Source organism: Phyllostomus discolor, chromosome 13 (genome assembly GCF_004126475.2).
Source record: "Phyllostomus discolor isolate MPI-MPIP mPhyDis1 chromosome 13, mPhyDis1.pri.v3, whole genome shotgun sequence".
NCBI classification, from domain to species: domain Eukaryota; kingdom Metazoa; phylum Chordata; class Mammalia; order Chiroptera; family Phyllostomidae; genus Phyllostomus; species Phyllostomus discolor.
The window spans coordinates 50,250,915-50,274,192 of NC_040915.2; the positions used below are offsets into that span (position 1 = coordinate 50,250,915).

At 47.8% G+C, this 23,278-nt stretch overlaps 2 protein-coding genes across 3 annotated transcripts in view; one reads left to right on the forward strand and one right to left on the reverse strand.

The window, feature by feature from the left end:
• TAOK3 (TAO kinase 3) overlaps positions 1 to 2,928 on the reverse strand; it is a 138,271-nt gene extending 135,343 nt beyond the window's left edge. For both annotated transcript variants that reach the window (XM_036014140.1, XM_036014139.1), the window contains exon 1: positions 2,643 to 2,928. The gene's annotated coding sequence lies outside the window, so the exon portion shown is untranslated. The remainder of the gene's footprint in view (positions 1 to 2,642) is intronic.
• A 3,567-nt stretch (positions 2,929 to 6,495) lies between these two features.
• SUDS3 (SDS3 homolog, SIN3A corepressor complex component) overlaps positions 6,496 to 23,278 on the forward strand; it is a 35,124-nt gene continuing 18,341 nt past the window's right edge. Inside the window, exons 1-6 of the mRNA XM_028527694.2 lie at positions 6,496 to 6,794; positions 10,665 to 10,734; positions 13,372 to 13,427; positions 15,132 to 15,203; positions 18,227 to 18,246; positions 19,460 to 19,616. Of these exons, the coding sequence (XP_028383495.1) occupies positions 6,653 to 6,794; positions 10,665 to 10,734; positions 13,372 to 13,427; positions 15,132 to 15,203; positions 18,227 to 18,246; positions 19,460 to 19,616 (517 nt within the window). The 5' untranslated portion in view covers positions 6,496 to 6,652. The remainder of the gene's footprint in view (positions 6,795 to 10,664; positions 10,735 to 13,371; positions 13,428 to 15,131; positions 15,204 to 18,226; positions 18,247 to 19,459; positions 19,617 to 23,278) is intronic.

The window sequence follows — 23,278 nt, forward strand, 5'->3', positions numbered from 1 at the left end:
TTCACATATTTATAGTTTCAGAGTTTTATTTCATGAAACAAATGAAAATAAATTCCCACAGAATTCCTACTCTCCTACACCCCTCCTCTCCTCCAGGAATAAACAGTTACTTTAGGCCCCTCCTATCACTAAAAATTCTATTACAATGAATCTCTCTTCCACGCCTCTGGATCAATATCATGACGTAATGTGGTTGAAATGACTGCTTCAGTAATCACTCAGGGGAGTATCAGAACACTTTCTTTTCTTACAAGTAGATAAATTCAATGTTTTATCTTAAGGAACTACCATTTGTACGGGTCACGGATGGGCTAACAAGTATGATAAAAGAGTTTATCTGCTCCAACAGTTCCATTACTTTGTAGAATTATTGGCACTGAGATTCCCAAGCCTTCCACAGACCATTTCGGATGTTTACATGCACTACAGGGTGAATATATGCCCCTTGCAAATAACCTTTTGTGTTAACTGACCTTGTTTTTAGTTGCATTCCCCCTAGGGTTCTGGAAAAAAATAAAATTATGGTTGTCTCATATTTAACATTTGTATTTGCTGTCGTTGTTCCCCTTATCTCCATGACTGCCATTCCTTAGAGGAGGACTTCTGGCTGGTGGCTTTTTCATAATCACACGAGGTTCCACACTTTCTGAAGCCAGATAAGAAGTGTTCTGGATCAGGTAATATCAAATAAAATCCCCAGATGTCCTCTAACATCACCCTGATGAGGATGACTTCTGGAATTTCTATCTTGGGTTTAAATAGGTGGTTCTATGTAAGCCTTCTGCATTTTGTCTCTGGGAAATAACTCAGTATTTTTTTTCCCCTCTCAGTTAGAAGCTGCCCATTGCTAAATGTGGGCAAAGAGCAAAGGCTTCTAATAAGACACATTCTAAACCAGAAACAAAGAGGACATCTAAATAATTGTGAAAGGACCTACGAATTACATTCACCATTATTTCCCCAACACCATACTTTTCTACATTTGCTTCTATTAGAAAGAAACCTGTTGCAAAGAGAAGGGGTAAGGGAGAAGCAACGCACAGAGAAAAACAGGTAAAAAAAGTTCACCTGCAAAATTGCTGGATGCAACAGTAACAAAGCACGTGCGCTGCTCAGAGCCTTTGAAAGGTAGCCAGGGCAGTGTTAACACATGCGGAGTACTCTGAATGACTAGCCTGGTCGTTAGATTCATTCTCACATCCCTCAAAGTAGAAGTCTGCCCCCCCACCCCGAATTCCACCCCCCCCCCCACTCCTTTCCTCTGTTTATCTTGGCATTTTAACAGACACACGCTTGCCTCCCACCATGGCACACTGCGCCTGGTTTAAACAGGCTTCTCTGTCTCTCTCCTCGGTTCGCCCTGGAATTGCACCTAAAGCTCAGCCCCGGTAGCTCGTCCGACGAGAAGTCTAATTGGAAAGTGCTGCTCGTTTAGCAACTCCAAGAGCTCTTTTCAAAATTGAGCCTGACCTTCCAACTACCTCCAGCACATCACAGTGTAACAGTCACACTGAGCGCGCATTCCTCTCAGTCTGCACTGTAGACACTGACACTGATGGGCTGCCAGATCTGAAAAAGTTTCCCAGGTCCTTCCGGACCTAGAATGAAAGATACAGGGTCCATGAAAAGAAACATCCCAATCGATCCCAAACGTGGGTGTCCTAAAGGATCCCTTTCTCGTCCGACTTGCTTGCGATGGGCTGAAGAAGCCCGCCCCAACTGCTCACGTTCCGATGAGGCATTTAAGGCCAGGAAGCCCCCTCACTTTCTAGGCATCCACGCCCAGCCCTGAGACGCGAAAGGGAAGGGCCAGCGAGCAGGTCCCGCCGGCCCTCTCGAGGTTTCAAGATCTCTGTGCTCCTGCCAGACCCTCCGGCCCGTGCGTTCTACTTAGATGTTTCATTACATAACCCCCGCTCCACAGTCACCCACGGAGTCACGGGGGCCCCGGCTGTCCCACGCCTCGCACACCACCCCGAGGAAGAGCGGCTGGCTGTCGACCCTGCGAGCGGCGCGCTGCCCCTCTGCCCCGCGCAGCGACCCCGACCCACGCTCCCGCGCCTCTCCCACGCAGGGCCCGGGCGTGCTCAGCGCCCCACCCGGCTCCCCACCCCTCAGACCGGCTGGCCCGGTCACTCTGGGGAACCTAGCCCCCCAAGATCTGCCCCCTCAGTCCCTCTCGAGGTCCCCTTCACCCTCAGACTTTCTACTCCGACCCCATCGGACCTGCTGTCCCTGCAGCTCTCGGGGACGCCCCTCGAACTCGCTGTCCCACCCCTCTCGGGGACCCTCCCTCACACCTGTCCCGGCCCCTCTAGGAAACTCCCCTCAGATGTGCTGTCCCGCTCTCTCTCGGGGTCCCTTCTCTTCAGATACGCTGTTCAGGACCCTCTCAAGGTTCGCTCTCTTCGAGCCTGCTGTCCCGGACCCTCTCTGCGTCCCCTCCCAGACTCAGTGTCCCCTGCTCCTCCTAAGGTTTCCCCTCAGCCCTCCTGCCCCAGCTCTTCTGGGGGTCTGCTCTCCACAGCCCCGATTGTCAAACCCGCTCCCGGAACTCCCCTCACTCCTCGCGGATCTCATCCTGCCCGGGGTCCCCTCGCCTAGGCTCACGCTGTCACAGTCCCGCACCCGGGTGCTCTCACCTCAGACCTGCTGTCACCACCCCGGCCCGGCGTCGCTGCCACCGCTGCTTCCTCTCCCACACTTGTTCCCGAGTCGTTCTTCTGTCGCTTGTCCTCTGGAGGATCCCTAAGTCCGGTCGCTGAGTGCTCGGGCCGGCCTCGCGGGGCCCCCGCCCGCGATCTCTGTGTGGCGTCCCACTCTCTCACGCAGGACCCCACTGCCGCCGCCGCCACCACCGCCGGGCGCCACACAGACCCTCCCGCTGCCGCCGCTTGCTGCTGTCCGAGGTGCGGTTCTTGCCAGGGATGGCCAATCGCACCCGACTGGGGCGAGCATGCTCCGCCCCAAGGTTTCAGTCCGCCCGCCCCCGGCCTCCGACCACGCCCCCAGCTCGACTCTGATAGGCTCTCTACTGACCTTCCTTGATCGCGGGGCGCAAGCCTGTGCCCGGATATAGGTACTTGATTGAAGGTGTCTGAGAAGCCGAGCTGTCGATGGCGCCTGAGGATTGGCGGAGCTGACGGTGGGCGGGATGAAAGGGGGCGGGCTTTATTTGGACACGGAAGACCTTGCAACTTCAGTTACTCAAGGGCCAGCTTGGGGTGCGGTCATTCTTGTTTGTGCTGAGCTGTGGTCAAAGTTCATGGCACTCCTCCCCGCTCCTTTACTTTTCTTGGGAAGCTCCCAGAGTCTAGGGCCCTCTGGGACTCCCCTGGACCACCATGTTAGAGCCTTTGAGGAGGACCCCATTCTCCCGCCAGACCTTGCACAGCTTTCTAAGTAATTCTGCCAGAAAGTAATATAGCATTTTTTCACTCAGTACATGCAGATATTTTATGAATTAAGCTCTTTTTGTAGCTTTGTCAAGGGAGTTGCCCCACGTTGTATTCCGTTCAAAAGATGTCAGTTTAATAATGCTCTTGGAAGAAGAAATCTGTATACTAGATGCACGCTCTGCACAACTACTCAACCCTGATGGGGCACATTTTGATAGGTACAAGGACAGGGCTTTAGAAATAATCAGTTTGTGAGTTTTGATAATATTACAGGCGGAACAGGAACTGCGTGGTAGGGGAAACTTGGTTAGCTTTAGAAAGGTTTCAGCAAGCCTATTCAACATACTCTTTTTCAGGGCCACATGTTTTAATGGTTCTGTGTTAACTAATGGCCAAAGCATAATAAACTTTGACCCAAGTGCAACCTGTGATAACCAGAGACCCATCTTGACCCAAGGTGAAACATGATGCCTGCCAGGGGTGAAAGTGCATCATGTTACTCAGAGCCATTCTTTCTATTTTTGTGAAATTGGATATGTTGATTAAACAATACACGAAACTGAAACCTGCTCCTCTCATCCCTAAACCCCAAAGTTTATAGACTTTGACCAATTGTTTATGAAGAAATTGTTTCATTTTACAAACATAAGTTGATCCCAAGCCTTGCCAGATTTGTTTGTAGGACTTCACTCTCAAAAACTCTCCGTGTGCTATTTTTTTGTGTCCACTCCTACTGACAAAATTTGCCTTCTATATTTGATTTCCCACTTATTCTCCCACTTATTTTACCATTTCTTATTTTGTACATTGTCTTCATTAAAATCTTGGCTATATTTGTGAGAGATTCTTCCTCCCAACAAAACTCAAGAATTTCCAGAAAGGAATGCTGTGTTGTCTTTCCAGCAGTTGAGAGACCTTCTGAAGCCCCTTCTAAATAAGTCATTCTCAGGGCTGTATGTTTTCCCTACTGTGTTAAAATCATGCCCCATTCCAGTTACATTTCTCCAGTTACAGTTACATCTGAGTGTTAGGGTAGGCAGAGAGGGCCTGTATAATGGGGTTGGCAGGACTTTAAGACTACTTCCGAAGTAGATGTCTTCTGATCAGTGTGACTTCTGCCATTTGGGGAAGGGATACAGAGGCATTTCAAGATGATAACAACTTAGTTTTGAGGGAACTCGATTTTTATAGACCTAGAAACACTGTCCAAAACAATTATATTAAAATAGCTAGGTTCTCCTTCCCTAAAGAGTATTAAGAGCTCATTCTACCAATTCGAAGGTTGGCAATATGTATTGGAAAAAAATGGGGTAAGTTTTTACCACTCAAGTGTTCAGCTGTGTCTATTCATATAAAAAAAGAAATGCATGACCATTGACAGATGTTATTTGCAATCAAGAAAACAGAAATAAAACAGAAGCAAGATTAAAAAAAATCAAGTGTCTTGAAAGGAAACCAATTGGCAAAGAAATCAACTCTTTTTCTTTTTGATTCATTAAATCAATGAACTGCAATTTCTAAAATGTTGGTGCTTTTTCTGATGTATAATTACTGCTACTGATAGCAACTCAAGTTGCTCAATACAGTTGATTACGAACAATTACATGTGATCTAACAGCTTAAAAAAAGAAAATGATGTCATTCTCGGGACAACAGACAGTTCTGAAATCTTAGTTTATATATAGACAGTGGACCTACAGTGAGCCCTGAGAATGACTTATTTAGAAGGGGCTTCAGAAGGTCTCTCAACTGCTGGAAAGACATCGCAGCATTCCTTTCTGGAAATTCTTGAGTTTTGTTGGGAGGAAGAATCTCTCACAAATATAGCCAAGATTTTAATGAAGACAAAGCACAAAATAAGAAATGGTAAAATAAGTGGGAGGATAACTTTCTGCACTTTGAGAAGACGCTTTGGGGGCTTGTTCAGAGATAAATTTAGTCACAAAGGACCTGAGAATCATACTATTGGATTCCACCCTGTGTTTTTACATTGTGTTGAACTTGACTACTTGTCGGTTACTTTTTCTCTGGAGACTTGGTACAACACAGACAGTAGGGCTACTTTGGACAAACCATTTTACAGCTCTGTGTCTTTTTCCTTGTCCCTTTTCTTGCTACACGCAATGAGAGAAGGGACATCCTAAATTTGTTCATTAAGCAAAGCTTGTAACACTGTGTCCCCTTCTGCTCAGAGGGAATCACACAAATCAATTCAGGCAGATTCCCCTCTTCTGTTTTTTTTCATTCTCGTTTTGTTTCTGCATAACACTGCCCTTAACTTAGCCTAATTAACTTCCTGTAGGCAAATGTGCCAGTTGAGAGCTGGTTAGCAAGTTATTAGACTGGGGGGGGGGCACTTTAAAAAAAAACGAATATTCTAAGAAATATGAGGAAGCTGTACTGTAGAGGGCCTGGCTCTGAGTCTAAAGAAGGCTGACTGGATGCTATCATTTTTTAGGGCAAGTGACAGCTCTTTCTCATCTGTAAAATCAGGATAACATCTTACTGAGTAAACCTATACAAACAGAAAGGACTCCCAGAGAGCGGGAAAATACCGTTTTGCTGACTCCAGGATGGAATATCAGCATCCTTATCTTTATTTTAGTTTCCAATAAAGCTTCAATTAGGCGAGGAGCCAGGCTCCCTTTTCCACCAGCCAGGGCGGAGCCAGGCTCCGCTTCTTCAGGATAATCACGCAAACTCTAGATGTCTAGGTTTAATGTCGTTCACCTGTTTGAGAAGAGACCACCTCCACCTGCCCAAAGCCCTTCTAACCCTCTTCGACCCTCAAATAGCTAATGGAGCTCGTTTTAGCTCTGGCCCCAGGCGCCGCCTGGCGGCTATTTCTGGAAGTCGCCTCGGAGCATCGGGGTCCTGGCCTTGGTCAGGCTTGCCCATGGAGTTGCCTGACTCTAGAGATCCAGACTCCGTCTCTACACACTACCCGTTGAGGATTTTAGGGAGGCGATGAAGCAGCTGGGATTAAGGCGAAGGAGGCGTCCGGCGGCCTCTGTACTCCCTGAAAGATGGCGGAGACAGGCGGTCCTCGGACAGCTCGCGACCCGGAAGTTGCCACCGGTGCAAAGCCCCCGTTGCTGAGCGCGGGCGAGAGGGGCGGAGCTTGTCGGAGGCAGGCAAGAGGTCGCCGCGGCTCCCGCTTTTTAAGTTGGCTGCTCCCTCGGGTGCTGCTTCGCGAGCGTCGAGTCTGCAGCCGCGGTTCTCGGGTGGCTCTCTGAGCTGCTGTCAGAGGCGACATGAGTGCCGCGGGGCTGTTGGCTCCGGCTCCGGCCCCGGCTGGAGCACCGCCGGCGCCGGAGTATTACCCCGAGGAAGACGAAGAGCTGGAGAGCGCCGAAGACGACGAGCGCAGCTGCCGGGGCCGCGAGTCGGATGAAGGCGCGTCCTTTAGCTCGCTGAGTAGCCCGGGGCGGGGGCGGGACCGCTGCTGGAAGAGCTGGGGCTGCTAGGGAGAGAGGCGGCGAGACCTCCGAGGCTTGGGGGAAGGCTGGAGGGAGCGCGGTTCGGGGAAGTTAACCCCACCTGTTCAAGGGGAGGGGTAGCTATGGGTACGCTGTACCCTACCGTTTTGGGAAGAAGGGACTTAGGGAGCTGTTGTCACAGCCGGAGGAGGTCCCTTTAAGGTTCTGCTTCTCATTTCCCAACTGTCTTTGGTTGAACCTCCGGTCTTCACTGTTTGGAAAGAGAAAACCTTCCATTGGGTGCCCCTCCCCTTTGAGTTCCTGAGAAGATTCGAGCAAAGCGGTTGGGCTTCTTAGTTCCCTGGTTGCTCCCTCGCCCCCACCCTTGATTCCGCGTTCGTACTTTAGTCAGACTTAACTTCGGGCTGTGCAGTTGAAAGGAATGGAACCTGGAATCAGATAGAGGTCTAAATTTAGCTCACTTCACCCATCTTTTGACCTCAGACAGCCTAAGCTTAGGGGCCTCAGTTTCTCCAGCAAATGGGGCTTCCTAGTATTGGCTCGAGGACGGAATGAGATGTGCGCACAAAGTGTTGTACTGGTACTTGAAAGCCTGGTACTCACGAAATACCCAGTGCTTTTTTGAACCTTTGGGGCGAGGGACATAGGGGGAAGGTAGGATTTGGATTTGTTTAATAGAGCCCAGGTGTTGTGTTTTTACACATGCCCTTTGTATTGTCATCACTACCTCTCAGAGTCTTGTTTTGCAAACTGAGTTTTTTGTTTTGCAAACTGAGTTTTACCCTCCGGCAAGTGTGAGGAACACTGTTTTGGAGAGATTGAAGGAGCTGGATGGAGGAGAAAGGTGAAGCAAAAGACAGGGGAGACGAGAGAGCCAATAGAGACCAATATGTGGGTAGAAGATTCTGGCACAGAAAAGGGCCGTGGAAGCAAAAGGCTAGACCAGCTGCCTGAAATGAGGATTATGTTTTATTCATCTCAGTTCCCCAAGTGCTGCGGCTGGCACATGACAGGAACTCAGGGCAGACAGGCTGTGTGGAGAATTGGACCTGTAACAGCCTTTAAAAAGGCAGTTGCATGTGCAGATATAAATAAAGGTGAAGGAACTAATTGAGTTGGTTAAACCCTATTTGAAGACAAGGATTAACCAGAGATTTTGAATGTCAGTCACTTGTTACTTGTACTGCTTTTAGTGCCCACAAGGGGGAGTGGTGGAGCCAAAATTGATTTTTTTCCCCCTCCACTTAGGTAAGGCTGTTGAAACACCTAGACATTCCAGTGGTTTGCGTATTTTAAGAACAATGTTAACAATGTTCTGGACTTCCGGCCAAGATGGAGGCATAGGTAGGCACACTGAACCTCCTCGAGCAACCAAGATAGGGACAACAACAATTTAGAAGCAGAGTAACAACCAGAACTATCAGATAATTGAACTGTGGGGAAGTCGGACAACCAAGGAGTTAAAATAGACATCTTCAGACCGGTAGGAGGGGCGGAGTCGGGAAGCTGGGTGGAGAGGTCACATGGTGTTGGGACCTCGGTTGGGACTGTGCTCGCTCGTAAGACCGCAGCAGGCAGACCCTGGGTACGCAAGTGGCGGCTGGCAAACCCCAGCCGAGGGGTGGCAACCGGCAGACCCAGCGAGGTGGCGATTGTGAAGCAAGGCACTGCGCTCAACCCAGGGTCCCAGCACTAGGAAATAGAGTCTCGGGCACTGATTGAGGACACCTGTGGGGGACTGACGCGCAGGGAGAGACCCCCACCCTCACAGGAGAGGTCATTGGAAAGATCCATGGGGTGCACAAGCCCACCCACATGGGAATTAGCACCAGAAAGGTCCAGTTTGCTTGGCGGAAGTGGTGGAAGGGACTGAAATCAGTAGAGAGTAGAGCAAACGCCATTGTTCCCCCTCAGACCCCGCCCCCACATATAACGTCATAACCCAGCGACTGGGTTATGGGCGGTTGCCCGCCCTGGTGAACACCTAGGGCACCGCCCCTCATATGTAACAGGTGTGACCAGTTCCCCCCCCCCCCCCCCGCTCCAAAAAAAAAAAAAAAAAAAAGATGGGTCAAGCAGAAGAACAAATGAAAGCCCCAGAACCCATCCTTTTAAGTGACTGAGAGATAGCCAGCCTATCAGATGCACAGTTCAAAACACTGGTGATCAGGAAGCTCACAGAATTAGTTGATTTTGGTTGCAAATTAGATGAAAAAATGAAGGCTACAATAAGTGAAAAATTTGAAATAAGTGAAAAGAAGAAAACTACACAGGGAACCAATAGTGATGGAAAGAAAGCTGGGTCTCACATCAATGGAGTGGACCAGAAGGAAGAAAGAAACAAACACAGAAAAGAATGAAGAAATAAGAATTCAAAAAAATGAGGAGAGGCTTAGGAACCTCCGGGACATCTTTAAATGTTCCAACATCTGAATTATAGGGGTGCCAGAAGGGGAAGAGGAAGAGCAACAAATGGAAAAGTTATTTGAACAAATAATAAAGGAGAACTTCCCCAATCTGGCAAAGGAATAGACTTGCAGGAAGTCCAGGAAGCTCAGAGAGTCCTAAAGAAGTTGGACCCAAGGAGGAACACACCAAGGCACATCGTAATTACATTAGCCAAGGTAAAAATGAGGGAGAGAATCCTAGAAGCAGCAAGAGATAAGGAGACAGTAACCTACAAAGGAGTTCCCATCAGACTGTCAGCTGACTTCTCAAAAAAGACATTGCAGGCAAGAAGGGGCTGGAAGGAAGTATTCCAAGTCATGAAAGGCAAGGACCTACATCCAAGATTGCTCTATCCAGCAAAGCTTTCATTTGGAATGGAAGGGCAGATAAAGTGCTTCTCAGATAAGGTCAAGTTAAAAGAGTTCATCACCAAGCCCTTATTATATAAAATGTTAAAGGGACTTAACAAAAAGAAGATGAAAAACATGTATAGTAAAAAGACAGCAAACTCATAATTATTAACAACCACATATAAAACAAAAAACTAAGCAAACAACTAGAATAGGAACAGAACCACAGAAATGGAGAACACATGGAGGGTTAGCAACAGGGGAGTGGGAGGAAAAGAGGGGGTAAAAGGTACGGAGAATAAGTACAATAGACGGTAGGTAGAAAATAGGGGGAGGGCAAGAATAGTATGGGAAATGTAGAAGCTAAAGAACTTACAACACGTGGAAATGAACTGGAGTGGGGGGAGTGTGGGTGGGGGAGGGTGTGCAGGGTGGAGGGGGATGGAGGGGGGTAATGGGACAGCTGTAATAGCACAATCAATAAAATATTTTAAAAATTTTGCAAACTCAAAAAAAATGTTCTGAAAGTTTCTGTGTGATCATCTTGTCCCTTTGAAAATCTTTCAGTTATTAGAAATCAGTTTGTTGATTGGAATTTTCCTTCATATACGTGGGACGTAGAATCTGTTAGGGGTCAAAGTGGACATACTCCAGAAGAGATGGTAGCTGCTGGCGGAGTGGTGGTCAAGGCTTGCCTGCCTGCAGTTTTCCAGTCTTACACCAGCATCTCCTCTTCCCGGTCTGCCAGTGTTCTGCGGAAGAGGCACCCTTGACCGTGACTGTCTGTGTCTGGTAGCCCCTGTTCTGTAGCTGCACCTCAGATAAAGGCAAGCTGTCTGACTGTTTAGAAGTTGGAAATAGCATTTTCTCTTATGAGGTAACTAATGTTTTTTCACTGATGGTTTCACTGAGGCCTGCACTGATTAGAATTCATTAAAAAAAACAGACAAACTAGTTTATTAAGTGTGTCAGGTAATAGTGACCCTGTGAACTGTGATTTTAACGAGCCCTTCTCTGATTTTACGCAGACACTGAGGATGCTAGCGAGACGGACCTGGCAAAGCATGACGAAGAAGATTACGTGGAAATGAAGGAGCAGTGAGTATGACTCTCAGTGTCTTTTCTGGAATACACAGTTGACGAGGAAATCTCTGTAATGACCTTGGGTATATGACTTGACCGTGGTGGCTCCAACGACCACGCGTGTGTGTGTGTAGTTTCTGGCCTTTAAATTTGTTCCATTTGATCAGTCTTCCTATTATGATTTTTTGAGGAGAGGCTGGAAAGAACCCCAAGGGAATGATCCCTGGGGAATGAGGCCAAGCAACAGGACAGAACCCCCACCCCCCATTTTTTAGCTAGTAAGTTATATTTCATTAATGTTTCTTGTTTAACAACACATTAGGTAAATGTGATCGTATAACATCGGGAGGTGGCGGGTTTGCAGCCCCGAGCGGAACATGAGCGTTTTTGATATCCGTCTTCATCGGGTTGATCTCCTGCTTCCAGAAGCTCAAAATGCCTTGGTCCGTGTTCATTTCCACTGTCTTCAGTAACACATCTGGTCACTGCAGTCAGTAATTAGCATCAAATCCTTATGAGCTTCCTTCCGTAGTGTCTTACTTGTATAGACTATTATTTTCTTTTTTATTAGGGGTTTTTAGTTGGAGCCTAACCTTATGTAAGAGACAGTAATGTCTAATGTTGCCAGTTGTAGGTAAAAATGCTTGGGAGGGTGCAGCTGTCCACTGCAGTGAATCACGGCGTCACATCCTCGTGACCTTCCTGCCCCAGTGTCTCACTCGTGTAGACTATTTCCTTTCTTTTTTCCTTTTTTTTTTTTAAAGATTTTATTTGTTTATTTTTATAGGGGAAGGGAGGGAGAAAGAGAGGGAGACAAATAGCAATGTGTGGTTGCCTCTTGTGCACCCCCTGCTAGGGACCTGGCTTGCAGCCCAGGCATGTGCCCTGATGGGGAATCGAACCAGTGACCCTTTGGTCTGCAGGCCGGCACTCAGTCCACTGAGCCACCCCAGCCAGGGCTATAGGTCTTATTTGCATGTTTTGTGACCGCCCTTTGGGTTCTGTCATCCTTTCCAGCCTTTGGTACCCAAAGGGGTAATTCAGCTGAAATCTGACCAGTGCTGAATACAGGAGGATTACTTCCGGTGACTTTTCTCATAGCTTTATCCCCGAAACCGTGCATGCTTTTTAATAAAAATTTAACTTTATTTAACTTTAACTTTAAAATTTAATTTTATCTTCAGGCATTTTACCAATTAACCTTTACTCATTTGAAATGTATTCTCACATACCTGTTCTTTTCCTGAATCTGAATTTTTTGTTATTTATTTCTTCAATGTGTCAATCAATATTCCCTTTCAAAGACAGACTCAGAATTCAAAGGTGTTGTCTGGTGCACTCAGTGTGGTGGAAAATTTAGTGCATTAGGTTCCAAATACTGACTTGTTGTGTACAGTTTACACACCTGTTCCCTCCTGTACTTGACATGCTCAAACATGCTTTAGAGACAGACTTTTAATTGAATGTGCCCCATAATATTTGATGGTATAGAAAATAATTTTGGTTAAAATTGAATGCCTTCCCCTGAAACCTGTATAATTTTATTAAGCAATGTCACTCCAATGAATTCAATTGAAAGTAAGTAAATAAATAAGTTGCAAGTAAAAACAAACTGGAATGCCCGTGTAGGTCAGGGTGAGCGCTAAGAGTACATCAGAATTTTCCTGAAAGAATCAGACATCCTTAGTAATTCTCAGATTCTGCCTCCTCCTCCCTCAACCTATAGGTGGTTGGGGTGTATTTGCAGGCTTGAGTGAACCAATCAAAAGGCCGTTGTGCTTGTTACCCATTGGATGGTGGGTTATTTTTTTTCCCCAGGTTGCAAATCTTGCTTTTGAAATTGGGGGTGTTTTTCAGGTCGAAGCAAAAATATTGCTGGAATGTGATTTACCTGCGGAATCTGCCGTTCATACAGACTTGCCAGAGTGTGTAATGGCCTATAACCCACTCGGCGTGGGGGGGGGGGGGAGAACTCTGCGTGCTCTTGCTCTGTGTGCGCCGTGTGTCCCCGTCCGGCTGGGGCTGCCCGTAAACCGTGCATTTTAACTTTTGTCGCTGAATTACTGTTTCTCTGATCCTAAAAAAGTAGTGCTTTTAAAAATGACGGGAAGGTTTATTAACTTAGTGCTTACACAGCTAAGCTAGCTGTATAGAAAAAATGTGCTTAGGGCATAATCGTACTCCTCTGGAATTTATAATCTCGTTGCAGAGGTGATACAAGAGCTGTGTTCAGTGCCTTTCCTGTGTGTGTGTGTGTGTGTGTGTGTGTGTGTGAGACTTATGCTTGTAAGGCTAGAAGAAAATGGCCTCACACTTTTCAGGTTTTCTTGTGTAGTCTTGCCTGTTTATCATTGTCACTTGTTTATTAAAATCTGCGTGTCCTCATATTTGTAGATTTTTAGACTGACTTCTAAAGGTGGGGTAACGGGAGAATGTACAACACTGGGATGGGGTCAGGAACACAGAATCTGTGTCCCTTTCTGACCCTTTGGCTGCTGCTGCATTTTGCACCAGCTGGCACACTGAGGTCTTCTCCCTTTCCTAAGGGACACCGACGACATTCCTGTAACGGCCCAGGTACTGTCTGTGTGTAGATCATTTCGGAATTGAGTGCGGAGTGTTTCGTCTCTCAGTGTGGCTTTTTCTTTCCAGGATGTATCAGGATAAACTGGCTTCTCTCAAGAGACAGTTGCAGCAGCTGCAGGAAGGTCGGTGTGTGATTTAACCCTTCATTTCCAAATATACTTCTTACGTTACAAACCTTTGAGATCTGTGCATTTCACTCCTCTGTTGGAGTGATTTAAAATTTGGTAGGGCTGATTTTAGCTGTCTCGGTATACATTTTGCTATCTTTTGCCAGTAAAATGCAATTTTCAAAGCTGTGGAATTTCATGTAGGGCTTCTGAAGAGCATGAACTGAAGACTAGTCTGCCTCCTGTTAGACACTTAAAAAACACTTATTTATGTATTTATTTTTAGAGAAGGGAAGGGAGGGATAAAGAGGGAAACATCAGTGTGTGGTTGCCTCTCTCGCAGGGCACCCTACTGGGGACCTGGGCCACAACCCAGGCAGGTGCCCAGACTGGGAATTGAACCGGAGACCCTTTGGTTCTCAGGCCAGCGGTCAGACCACTGAGCCACACCAGCCAGGGCTGTTAGACTCTTCTCAGGAGAGATGTTTCCAGAACAACAAATACAATTATACTGTTCTTTCTAAACTAAATGCTGATGAACTGCGAATTAACCTCCCATGTTTTCTCTTTCTAGCATGGTAAATTAAAAATGGATTGTAGCCTTGGCCTGCTAGCTTAGTTGGTTGGAAGGTTGTCCCAATATACCAGGGTTGCAAGTTCGATCCCTGGTCAGGGTACACTCAAGAAACAACCAACCAATGAATGTTCCAATCAATAAGGTGGAACAATAAATAGATATTTCTCTCTCTCAAATCAATAAATAAAAATTATTTTTCAAAAATGGATTGTATCTTGTTGAATACTGTTTTCTGCTAAAGGCAGTTCAGGCTCTCGAGTCTCATTATGGGGCTGAATCCCACCTTCACTGCTTTCTAGAGATTTGACCTTGGGCACAGCACTTTCTCTTGCTTAATTGAAGGCAAAGTACGTACGTGGAATTATGTACAAAGAGCAACTCATACTGTCAGGGCAAAAGTAGGTTTACAGTTTGTACGGAGAATAATACAGTGGTTAATAATGCAAGAATAAAGTGTGTTTCATGCACTCACAACTGTAGCCCTACTTTTGCCCCACGCTCTGTATCTTACTAAAGTGTTACCATTTGGAAACACTTGCACATTAATTGGGACCCTCATAATGAGCAGCTTTTGGGAAGAGCAAAGAAAAGAGTAGAGATTTGCTAAGAATCTAAACCTGAGCTGTCCAGTATTGTTACTAGCCACGTGTGGCTGTTTATATTTAAAATTAATAACTCAGTTCCTCAGTTGCATTAGCCACCTTTCAAGTACGTAGTAACCGCATGTGACCAGTTGCTGCCACGTTGGACAGTGCGATGTAGAACATTTTCGTCATCGCAGAGGGAGTTCTGGGTAGCATTGATCGAGACCTTACCTTACTGAGGGAGAAGGGAGTTCTCCCAGGAAAGGAAAGCCCGTTGACTTGGACCGTAGCAACGAGTGGTCAGAGTCTCCTGAGATTTCCTGACCTTTCTGTAACTGCTCGTTTGCTACAGAGTCTTAACCCACTGGGCCGGGGCGACTTCTGCTGTGTGTGGGTTGGGGGCTGGTGTCCAGTTAGTTCTGTGTGTGCCTTCCTTAGCTTGCGTTTCACTCTGACGTGGCTGAGACAGCTGCTGGTGGTGGTAGAAAATACTTTTAGGAACCAGAATGGAGAGCACATCTTCAAAGTAACTTTTTATTTTCTAAATCTCAAAATCAGGTACGTTGCAGGAATATCAGAAGAGGATGAAAAAACTAGACCAGCAGTACAAAGAGAGGATACGGAATGCAGGTAAGTGCCGTCTTAAATGGAAATACGTCGTCTTCAGACTTTCCTCTTTTTGCTCATCATCAGTGTCATGTGGCTTTAAGAGCTGTTCTCCAAAGAGGGGGAGAATGTACCTCAGATATCCCATTGCGGGGAGAGTTTTAGGGAAGAGAGATTTTAAAAAGGTGCAGTTATGTTAAACTGGTTCATCTTTTTTCCAGTGACCAACCATGGTCCATAGCTGAGGTTGTTAGTGGTGGCGCCTGGCAGTCAGAATATTCTACCCCCCATTTCCCAAGCTACCGCTGGTGACCCAAGAACTGCACATCCTTTGCTGGGTCTGCATGGCTGGCTTCACGGACCGTCAGAGGAGCTGATGTGTAAAAGGATTGTAGGTGGTTCTGCTGCTCTTTTGAGTTTGCTGCTTCTGATATTTTGTGCTCTGGGAGGAGAGTGACCCCTTGTTTTTTTTCCCCTCAAGTTTTACACGCATTTGCAGAAAAATACACTTTTTGTCTGTTGTACACAATAAATGTGTTCATTCAACAGAGGTTCGTTGAGCAACTGCTGAGTCTAAGCTCTGTGAGCAGCATAAAGTGGTGTTAGACATTGTTTTTGGCGTAAGGAAACTTCTGTTTCATTGACAAAAGGTATCTGAAGGTGTAAATGAAGGAACACTGTAAGGTAAATAGAGAATCCAGCACCAAGTGAGATGTAGTGACTGCTTTAAAGTGCATAAACACAAATCCCTGTGTTTACAGGAAATCTTTGCGTTAAATTTTGAAGCTCCCCGTCAGCCAGCATTTTCATTGCCCGCATGGTGTTTGTTCCTGCAGTGGTGAAAGTAATGTTGGGTTTTAAAATGAGGTCTGGGTGCCCCTCCTCAGGCTGCTGGTCTCTGCTTTCCCCTCCTGTGACGTTCCAGCTTTCTGATGGTGGGTGGGCTGCTTCCTTCTGTCCTGTAGTGAGCAGATGGGCCGTGGACACCAGCAGAGAGAGAAGGAGCTGAAGGGCGTGGGGGGTGCGGGAACAGTGGAGATACAGCCCTGAGCCTTCCGCCCGTCCACCTCCCTCCTGCCCCTGTGATTACCTGCACCCCCCAACCCCTGCACCCCCAACCCCCGCCCCCACCACGTTCCTGAGGCATGTCCTTGGAACATCCTTAGAAGCTGTTCTTTCCCTGGCGTTCCCTTTTAGCAGGGAAAGGAGGTGGCGAGGTGGAGAGAGAGGTCCTAGGTCTAGGTTTTCCGTTGCTTTAGGTCTTATGCTTTTAAGCAGGTATTTACTCTCGGAGCCTCAGTTTCCCCATCATAGAGGGGAACTTTCCTCATGGAATTGGTTTAAGATGTAAGGAAAGAAAATTGATGTGAGCCATTTTTCTTAAGCCAGAACTGCGGGATGGGTATTGAGTTGTTTCTCCTGTCCTTGCATAACCTTTCCTAAACAGCCCCCGCCCTTATAAAAATGCAGAAGAGCACCTAAATTAGTCATGTCTTGAGCTTTAAAAAGCACAATCCGTGCAGAGATAATCCACCTGCTTTAGTAGTGTCTGTTGTTTGGCTGCTTTAACTAAAACCACAACCACCACCAACTCTAAGTGCTGATTGTCAGTGTGACTTGTTGGTGCAGGTGTGATTTCTCAGAGCGGCACAGACTTCAGCTGTCTGGCTCGTTCCCAATGGTCCAAGTATGAAGTAGTCATAGGGGTGAGCATGTTGGGCTGCGTGTGCCTGTGCTCGAGTGCCCAGAGCTTCCCAGTGAGCGGGGCTTTCTCGGGGGGGGGGGGGGGGGGTTAGAAAATAATAAATGGCTTGTCCCTTTGCTTGGTTAATTTTCTCATTCAATCACTGTTATTTGACATCTGGATTTTTAACTTGGAGTCCCTGAAACTCAAAATCTTACGACGTGTGGGAATGCACATATGTGATTTTTTTAAAAGATTTTATTTAAGAGAGAGGGAAAGGGATGGAGAAAGAGAGGGAGAGAAACATTGATCAGTTGCCTCTTGCACGCCCCCAACTGAGGACCTGGCCCACAACCCAGGCATGTGCCCTGACTGGGAATCGAACCCTTGACCCTTTGTTTCACAAGGTGGTGCTCAATCCTCTGAGCCACTCCAGCCAGGCATATGTGATTTTTAATGGGGTGATGGATCCGTGGGGTTTATCCGATTTGCAAAGGAGACCGCGGTGAAATGTGAATCCCCCCCCCCCCCGCCCCCGCCCCCCGGAGTTGTGAGTCTCCAGGCAATCTCTGTGGACCTTATGTGGCAGCTCCCGTGTCATCCAGGGAGGGTTAGAAGCCAGGGATCCATTTCGTTCCAAGTCCTAGGTTTGCTGAGGGCCTTCTAATCTAGTATAGGGAAAGCTGCTGGATTAACATTTGCTAATTGCCTGGCACACAGTGGGTGCCAAATAAGCTGTTGAATACTGTGGGGCCCATACTTTCAGTTGTCTGAGAGGGGTGGGCCAGCAGAGGGTCCTCAGGAAGGGCCTGGCGGAGGAGGCTGCGTTAGATCTGAAATTGCTGGTGGGGTCTGGCCCTGAGCAGCGGCTTGGCAGCCTGAGAGGAAAGCTGGGAGGGCTCAGACCTCTGCCCTCTGAAATCTCGGGGACTGTCCTCCCTTCTGCCGCACAGAGCCCTTCACACAGCACTTCCAAGACATCAGTGTTGACTCTGCTTCTGGAGTAAGTGCACTGCTTCCTCCTGACCCATCCTGCCCTGCAGGACTGTTGGGGGGGTTTGTACTGAGTGAAAGAAGGGATAACTTTTATTTTTTATTTTGTCAAGGTAGTCGGGTTCCTGCTGCTTGTTTTTGCCCTTGGGCAGAACTGCCAGAGCTGAAGCTGCTCAGGGCCAACTTTTAAGTAGACACAAGTGCTTCTTGCTTCCTTCCCCTTCATGTATATCAGCACTTTCCTGATGAAAACATTTGCTCTGGGTAATCGTGCCTTCAGAAAGCAATTACTGCTTCTAAATGAATCCTAACACACTGTCTAAAAAGGTGACAGCCTAGCGAATCTAATTGCACGTTTTATCTCTTTCAGAACTCTTCCTCCAGCTGGAAGTAAGTACCACAGATCTTCTGGGTTCGCAGTTGCTTTCTCAGTCTGGAATCTTGCCCTTGCCCTCCCAACTGGGGGCCTTTCCTTCTCTCACCAAATAGGTAGTTGGGAAGCCTCCAGCTGGAAGCCTTTGTCACTGTTCTGTCTGACGAAAGGACATTTGGTCTCAAATCAGAACTTCCGACTACTCATTTGTTTGTTGGGCAGCCTCTGCATGCACAGGGTGCACAGGGGACAAGGGGCACTCACCTCTCACGGCTTTCTTGTTGACTTTGCTCTCTCAGTAAAGCCACTTGGGAGTGTGTCTGAACTCTTAAGGCCTAATAATTTGCTACATTGGTCCTTGAAGGAGCCCGGTTTCTGAATCGGCTCAGTAGTTGAGTTTTACAGCTGAGACTCTCTGGGTTAGCAGGAAAGACGGATTAAATATTCCCTCTCACTCAGCAGACGTCTGGTGCTGGTTGTGTGTGAGGCACAGCGCTTGGCTGCAGAGATGCGGGCCTGCGTCTTGAACGACGTACTGCTCCTGGGGTGGCTCGTGTGCACGCGTGTCTGTGGGGGTTGGGGGGTGGTTGGGAGGGTTGTGAGTGTATTAGAGCCACAGGAGTGTGAGAAGGTCGTGATGTGTCTGGGCCACATTATTGGAAACCACTTTAGTACGGAAGTCAGTGCAGCACACGCAGTCACAGCCTGAAGGGTCGCACGTTCTGCAGCCGCTGCCCCCATGAGCCCTCTGGGGGGATTTAGAAAGCGGATGTTTTTGCAGCTCTACTTGGTGTAATTTCAGCCTTTGAGTGCTTTGGGTGTAGCCACCTAATAAAGGATCTGCTGTAGTTGCTCTTTATCTTGCTGAGCCATCTCGACTCAGTTAATTTTGAATATAGATACTTCATCTAGAATGTACTATCTTCCTTCGATATTGTGTCCTTAAAGGACACGCGAGCCATAAAGTACAAGATGTGGAACAGAGGAAATACCCGAATAGCAAGTGAGGTATACTCATGGACAGGAGCAGGAGTCCTGTGGTTCGAGCCGCGGCATTCACTGGAACACGGGCTTTCAGATCCCCGCTGCCGCAGCCGTGTGTGTGAGTGCAGCTCTTTCTCGCGTTTCCAGTGAAGGTATTTTCTGTGCTCTTGGGCGCGGGGCCGCTTCAAGGTGGGGCCCTGGCTGCCAGGTCCATGTTCCCCTGTTCTGTGTTTCCCTTTTGCTCAGACTGAACAAGTGGAAAGAAATTACATTAAAGAAAAGAAGGCCGCAGTGAAAGAGTTCGAAGACAAGAAGGTGGAGCTGAAGGAGAACCTGATTGCTGAGCTGGAAGAGAAGAAGAAAATGATTGAAAATGAAAAGCTGACGATGGAACTGACTGGAGGTACGGAAGCACCGGCAGGGCCCTGGGGGCCCTGGAGACCGGGGCTGGGGAGGGTGTGCGTTCCGGTTAGCCCCTCCTGCCGTACGTCTCAGCGCCTCCCCAGAGCCGAGCAAGCCGAAAGGAGAGCGGGCTTGGACGTGACAGGTCAGGTTTCTAATTTTGTCTTGTAGTGGCCATGTGACTTCATTCAAGCCACTTAAGGTCTCTGAGCCTTTTTCCCCCTCTGTAAAACGGGTTGATCGCACCCTGTCTCACACGATTGTGGTTAGAAATGTGAGTGCCTGGTACAGTGCCCTAAACATAGCAGGTGTTCCATCGAATTGGTACACCTTTCATAGTAACTGTGACCTCTGGCTTGTACTCTGTTTAATTTAATTCTTGGGTCAGCTGCCATTCGTGTCTCGTTTATATTCACAGATTACCTACCTGAGTCCCTGTGCTGCTTTTTTTTTTTTTTCAGTCTGCCTTAATTATAGAAAAGACCTTGTCATCCCTCAACCTACATGTGAGAACAAAGGCTTTGGGCTATCATCTGTGCTATTAGATCCCTTCTCCCAGGCCTTACTGTGAACCTTTCAGAAAGAGCTGATGCGATTTCAGCAAGGGTGGCCACACCCAACTCCTTTCCTGAAAAGGCAGTAAAGTTACCTTGATTCAGAGCCAGTCCCTCCCTCGCCTTCTAGGATTTGGGGATCTGCGTATGGAAACTCAGATTTAAGGGAGAGGCACTATGGGCTGTCTCTTCTGTTGCCATATGTAGACTGATGAATCCTGGAAGAATACAGGGCAGGAACTGGCTTAAATTAGCTCTTTTGGAACTTGGCAAAATTTCCGTCAGCAGGTAGCACAGGGAAAGTCAGTGGTGAGTTGGTCACTGGGATGTGTAAGAGGCACGCCTCTACACACCTCAGAACTTAGCTTTTATAATCATGTTCTGAAGATTCTGGGGCCCTGGCATGTCTGAGTTTAGTGGGGATCCATAGCAAATGCACTGTGTGTATGTTAATTCCTTGTGCTTAACTTTGAAAGTGAAGTAACTGTTAAGGCCTGTGTCTCCCCATCTGTATTCATGGTGCTGTGAACCAGTGGCACAAAGTGGCCTCCCAGTTGACATAAATGTCTAGCTCTAAACCCCATGATGTACCAATGAGAATGTGGATTATGGAAAGTGGGAGCCTTGTTCTTGAAAAAAGTCTCCTGCGAGAGCTTCCTCATTGAGAGGTGTGGCAAAAGGAGTGAGTCCCTCGCAGATCTGAAAGGAGCTCAGAAATGATTTTGGGGTGAGAATGGACGCTGGAATGGCATCTTCAGAGAGCACCGTCTCGTTCCTGTGCGGTGCCTTTCATGAGCCTGTGAACACTGCGGCACCTGGTTCGGTACCAGCCTGCCAGCCTGCCTGTCTTCTGGCCTGCACCCGTTTTCCCCGACGGTGGCTGTGGCTGGCACTGACGCCTCATCACTCTCTGCTGAAGCCACCAGATGTTTGGGAGCCTTGATGAGGCCAGTGGGACATAGTGCTCGCGTATCGCTGCTCCCTTTGCATCTGCAGGGGAGGACATCGTCACCGTACCTGGGATTTGGCATCCTAATTATCGACAAGCGAGAGACACTGTTTGGCCAGGCAGTTTTACAGCCGGAACATTAGGTAGGACAGGAGGCATCCTCAGTGACTCGAGGCCGAGGCTAGCAGAGTAGAAAAGACAAATGCGGGGAAACCATTTGGAATGTGGTGCAGGAAATGACAGAAGTGCGCAGACCTAGCCGTGGGCACTAAGGCACTGATGTCCTTCCTTGAGCTGTTTGGTGCCCTTGGCCTGGAGAGCGCTGCCAAGGTAATGACAGAGTGTCGAAAGGAAAGGCACTGGAGCTGGAAGGATGATTAGCATTTCCACAGATGGTGCAGCTACGGTTTTGGATTAAGGGCCTGATTTCATTCCTCTCATCGAGTGACTGATTTTGCCTTTGTGCACTGATGCCCAGCGTCAGCGTTGCCCAGTTCTGCCCGGAAGAGAGATTTCTTCCAAACTTTCTGGTTCAACACGAAGATCTCTTGAAAAACGAAATGAAATAAGACTGATGAGACGCTTAGTGCAAGTAACCCATTGGAAATGGGTGGATCCGATGACCTGCTTTGTCCAGACAGGACTGAAAGCATTTACAGACCTCCATGGGAATTAGAAGGTTCTCCTCACTGCCCCACCTCTGCGGGGAGCTGCTGTCGACAGCTGGGTGGTGTGGGTGGAAGGTGTATCAGCAGTAAAGCACCCAGGGAAGGTTCTAGGTCATTGCTCCCTCAGCTTGAATGCGTGTGAGTTGCCTAGGGTTTGGTGAAACCAAAAGCAGACTGTGGTTCAGGAGGTCTGGATGGAGCCCGAGACCCTGCATTTCCAAGCACCTCCCAGGGGCTGCTGGGGCTGCTGGTCGGACCTCACTCTGAGCAGCGAGGTTGTAGGTAGAAACGAGCCCAGGGAGTTTCCTCTGCAGTTGAGGTGAGGTTATTAATAAGTAACCCAAATAACTGAGAATTTAATGAGCTTGAAAACGTGGGGAGTTTTATCTTTTTTAATTCATTTTTCCTCTTCCTGTCTTCAGGAGAGCTGTCATTTTTCCTTCCTTCCAACAGCTCACTAACTGCCACTTCATTTTCTTGAGTAAGTTCTTGCCCCACCAGGTGCACCCTCCTATCATCAGGCCCCTGGTGAAGCTACTCATGACCTCAGCAAAAACTGTTAGTTTCCTTCAGAAGATACTGGATTCATAGCTGGGGCCATGAGGAATTATAATATCAAAGTAGGAGCTCTGCTTTTTGAGTGCTTACATTGAACTAACTGCCAGGCACTATTTAAAACAGTAGAGCTGCTTCTGCAGGCTGGCAGATGTGGGGGAACCCTAGTGCTACTGTGAGCCTCTGTGGTGGGGTCTTGTCCTTTGGCATGGAGACGACACCCTCGCTTTGAGGGTTGGTGCAAAGGTTACCCGAGATAATGCCTCTGAGGTGCTTGGAAGAGCGGCTGGCGTGCAGAGCGAGCGCGCAGGGCGTGGGGAGTTGTGACCTGCTTCCCTTCGTTCCTGCAGCTGCCTGTGACCTGACTTGGCCAGGTCGGCTCAGAAACAGCTGTTGGCCCCCAGTGCCGCCGGTGAGCTGGTGGGTCCGCCAGAATTTGTCCGACGCCCAGCCTGTGTTCTTCACTGCCATGTTCTGTGGGCTCCCCGAGTCTACCTGGATTCCTGTGGACTGAGTGACTCACAGGATGAGGCTAGTAGCTGAGGGCTATGGCCTCGAGGAGCTTGTGTTCCGATAGAGGACTGACAGAGTTCCCGTGGCTTCCCCGACACACTGCAGGCAGGGGCGAGAGAGAGGGCTCCTCACCAGAGAGAAACATTTGATGGGCTTGTTTCTGTTGTAAAACCTTTAAGGCACCATGTTTTTCGGGCTATAAGACGCACCTCCACCCCCATTTGGGAGGAATAATGGTTGTCAGTGCTGCTGTTGAGTTCTGTTTACATTTACACTGGTGAAATATTATGTTATTTATGTTATTAAATATTTTACCACATTTTTGCTTCAAAATTTTTTTTTCCTATTTTCCTCCTCTAAAACCTAGGTGCTACTTACGGTCAGAAAAATATGGGTATATGTGGTTGTACTGGTGTAGGAGCGG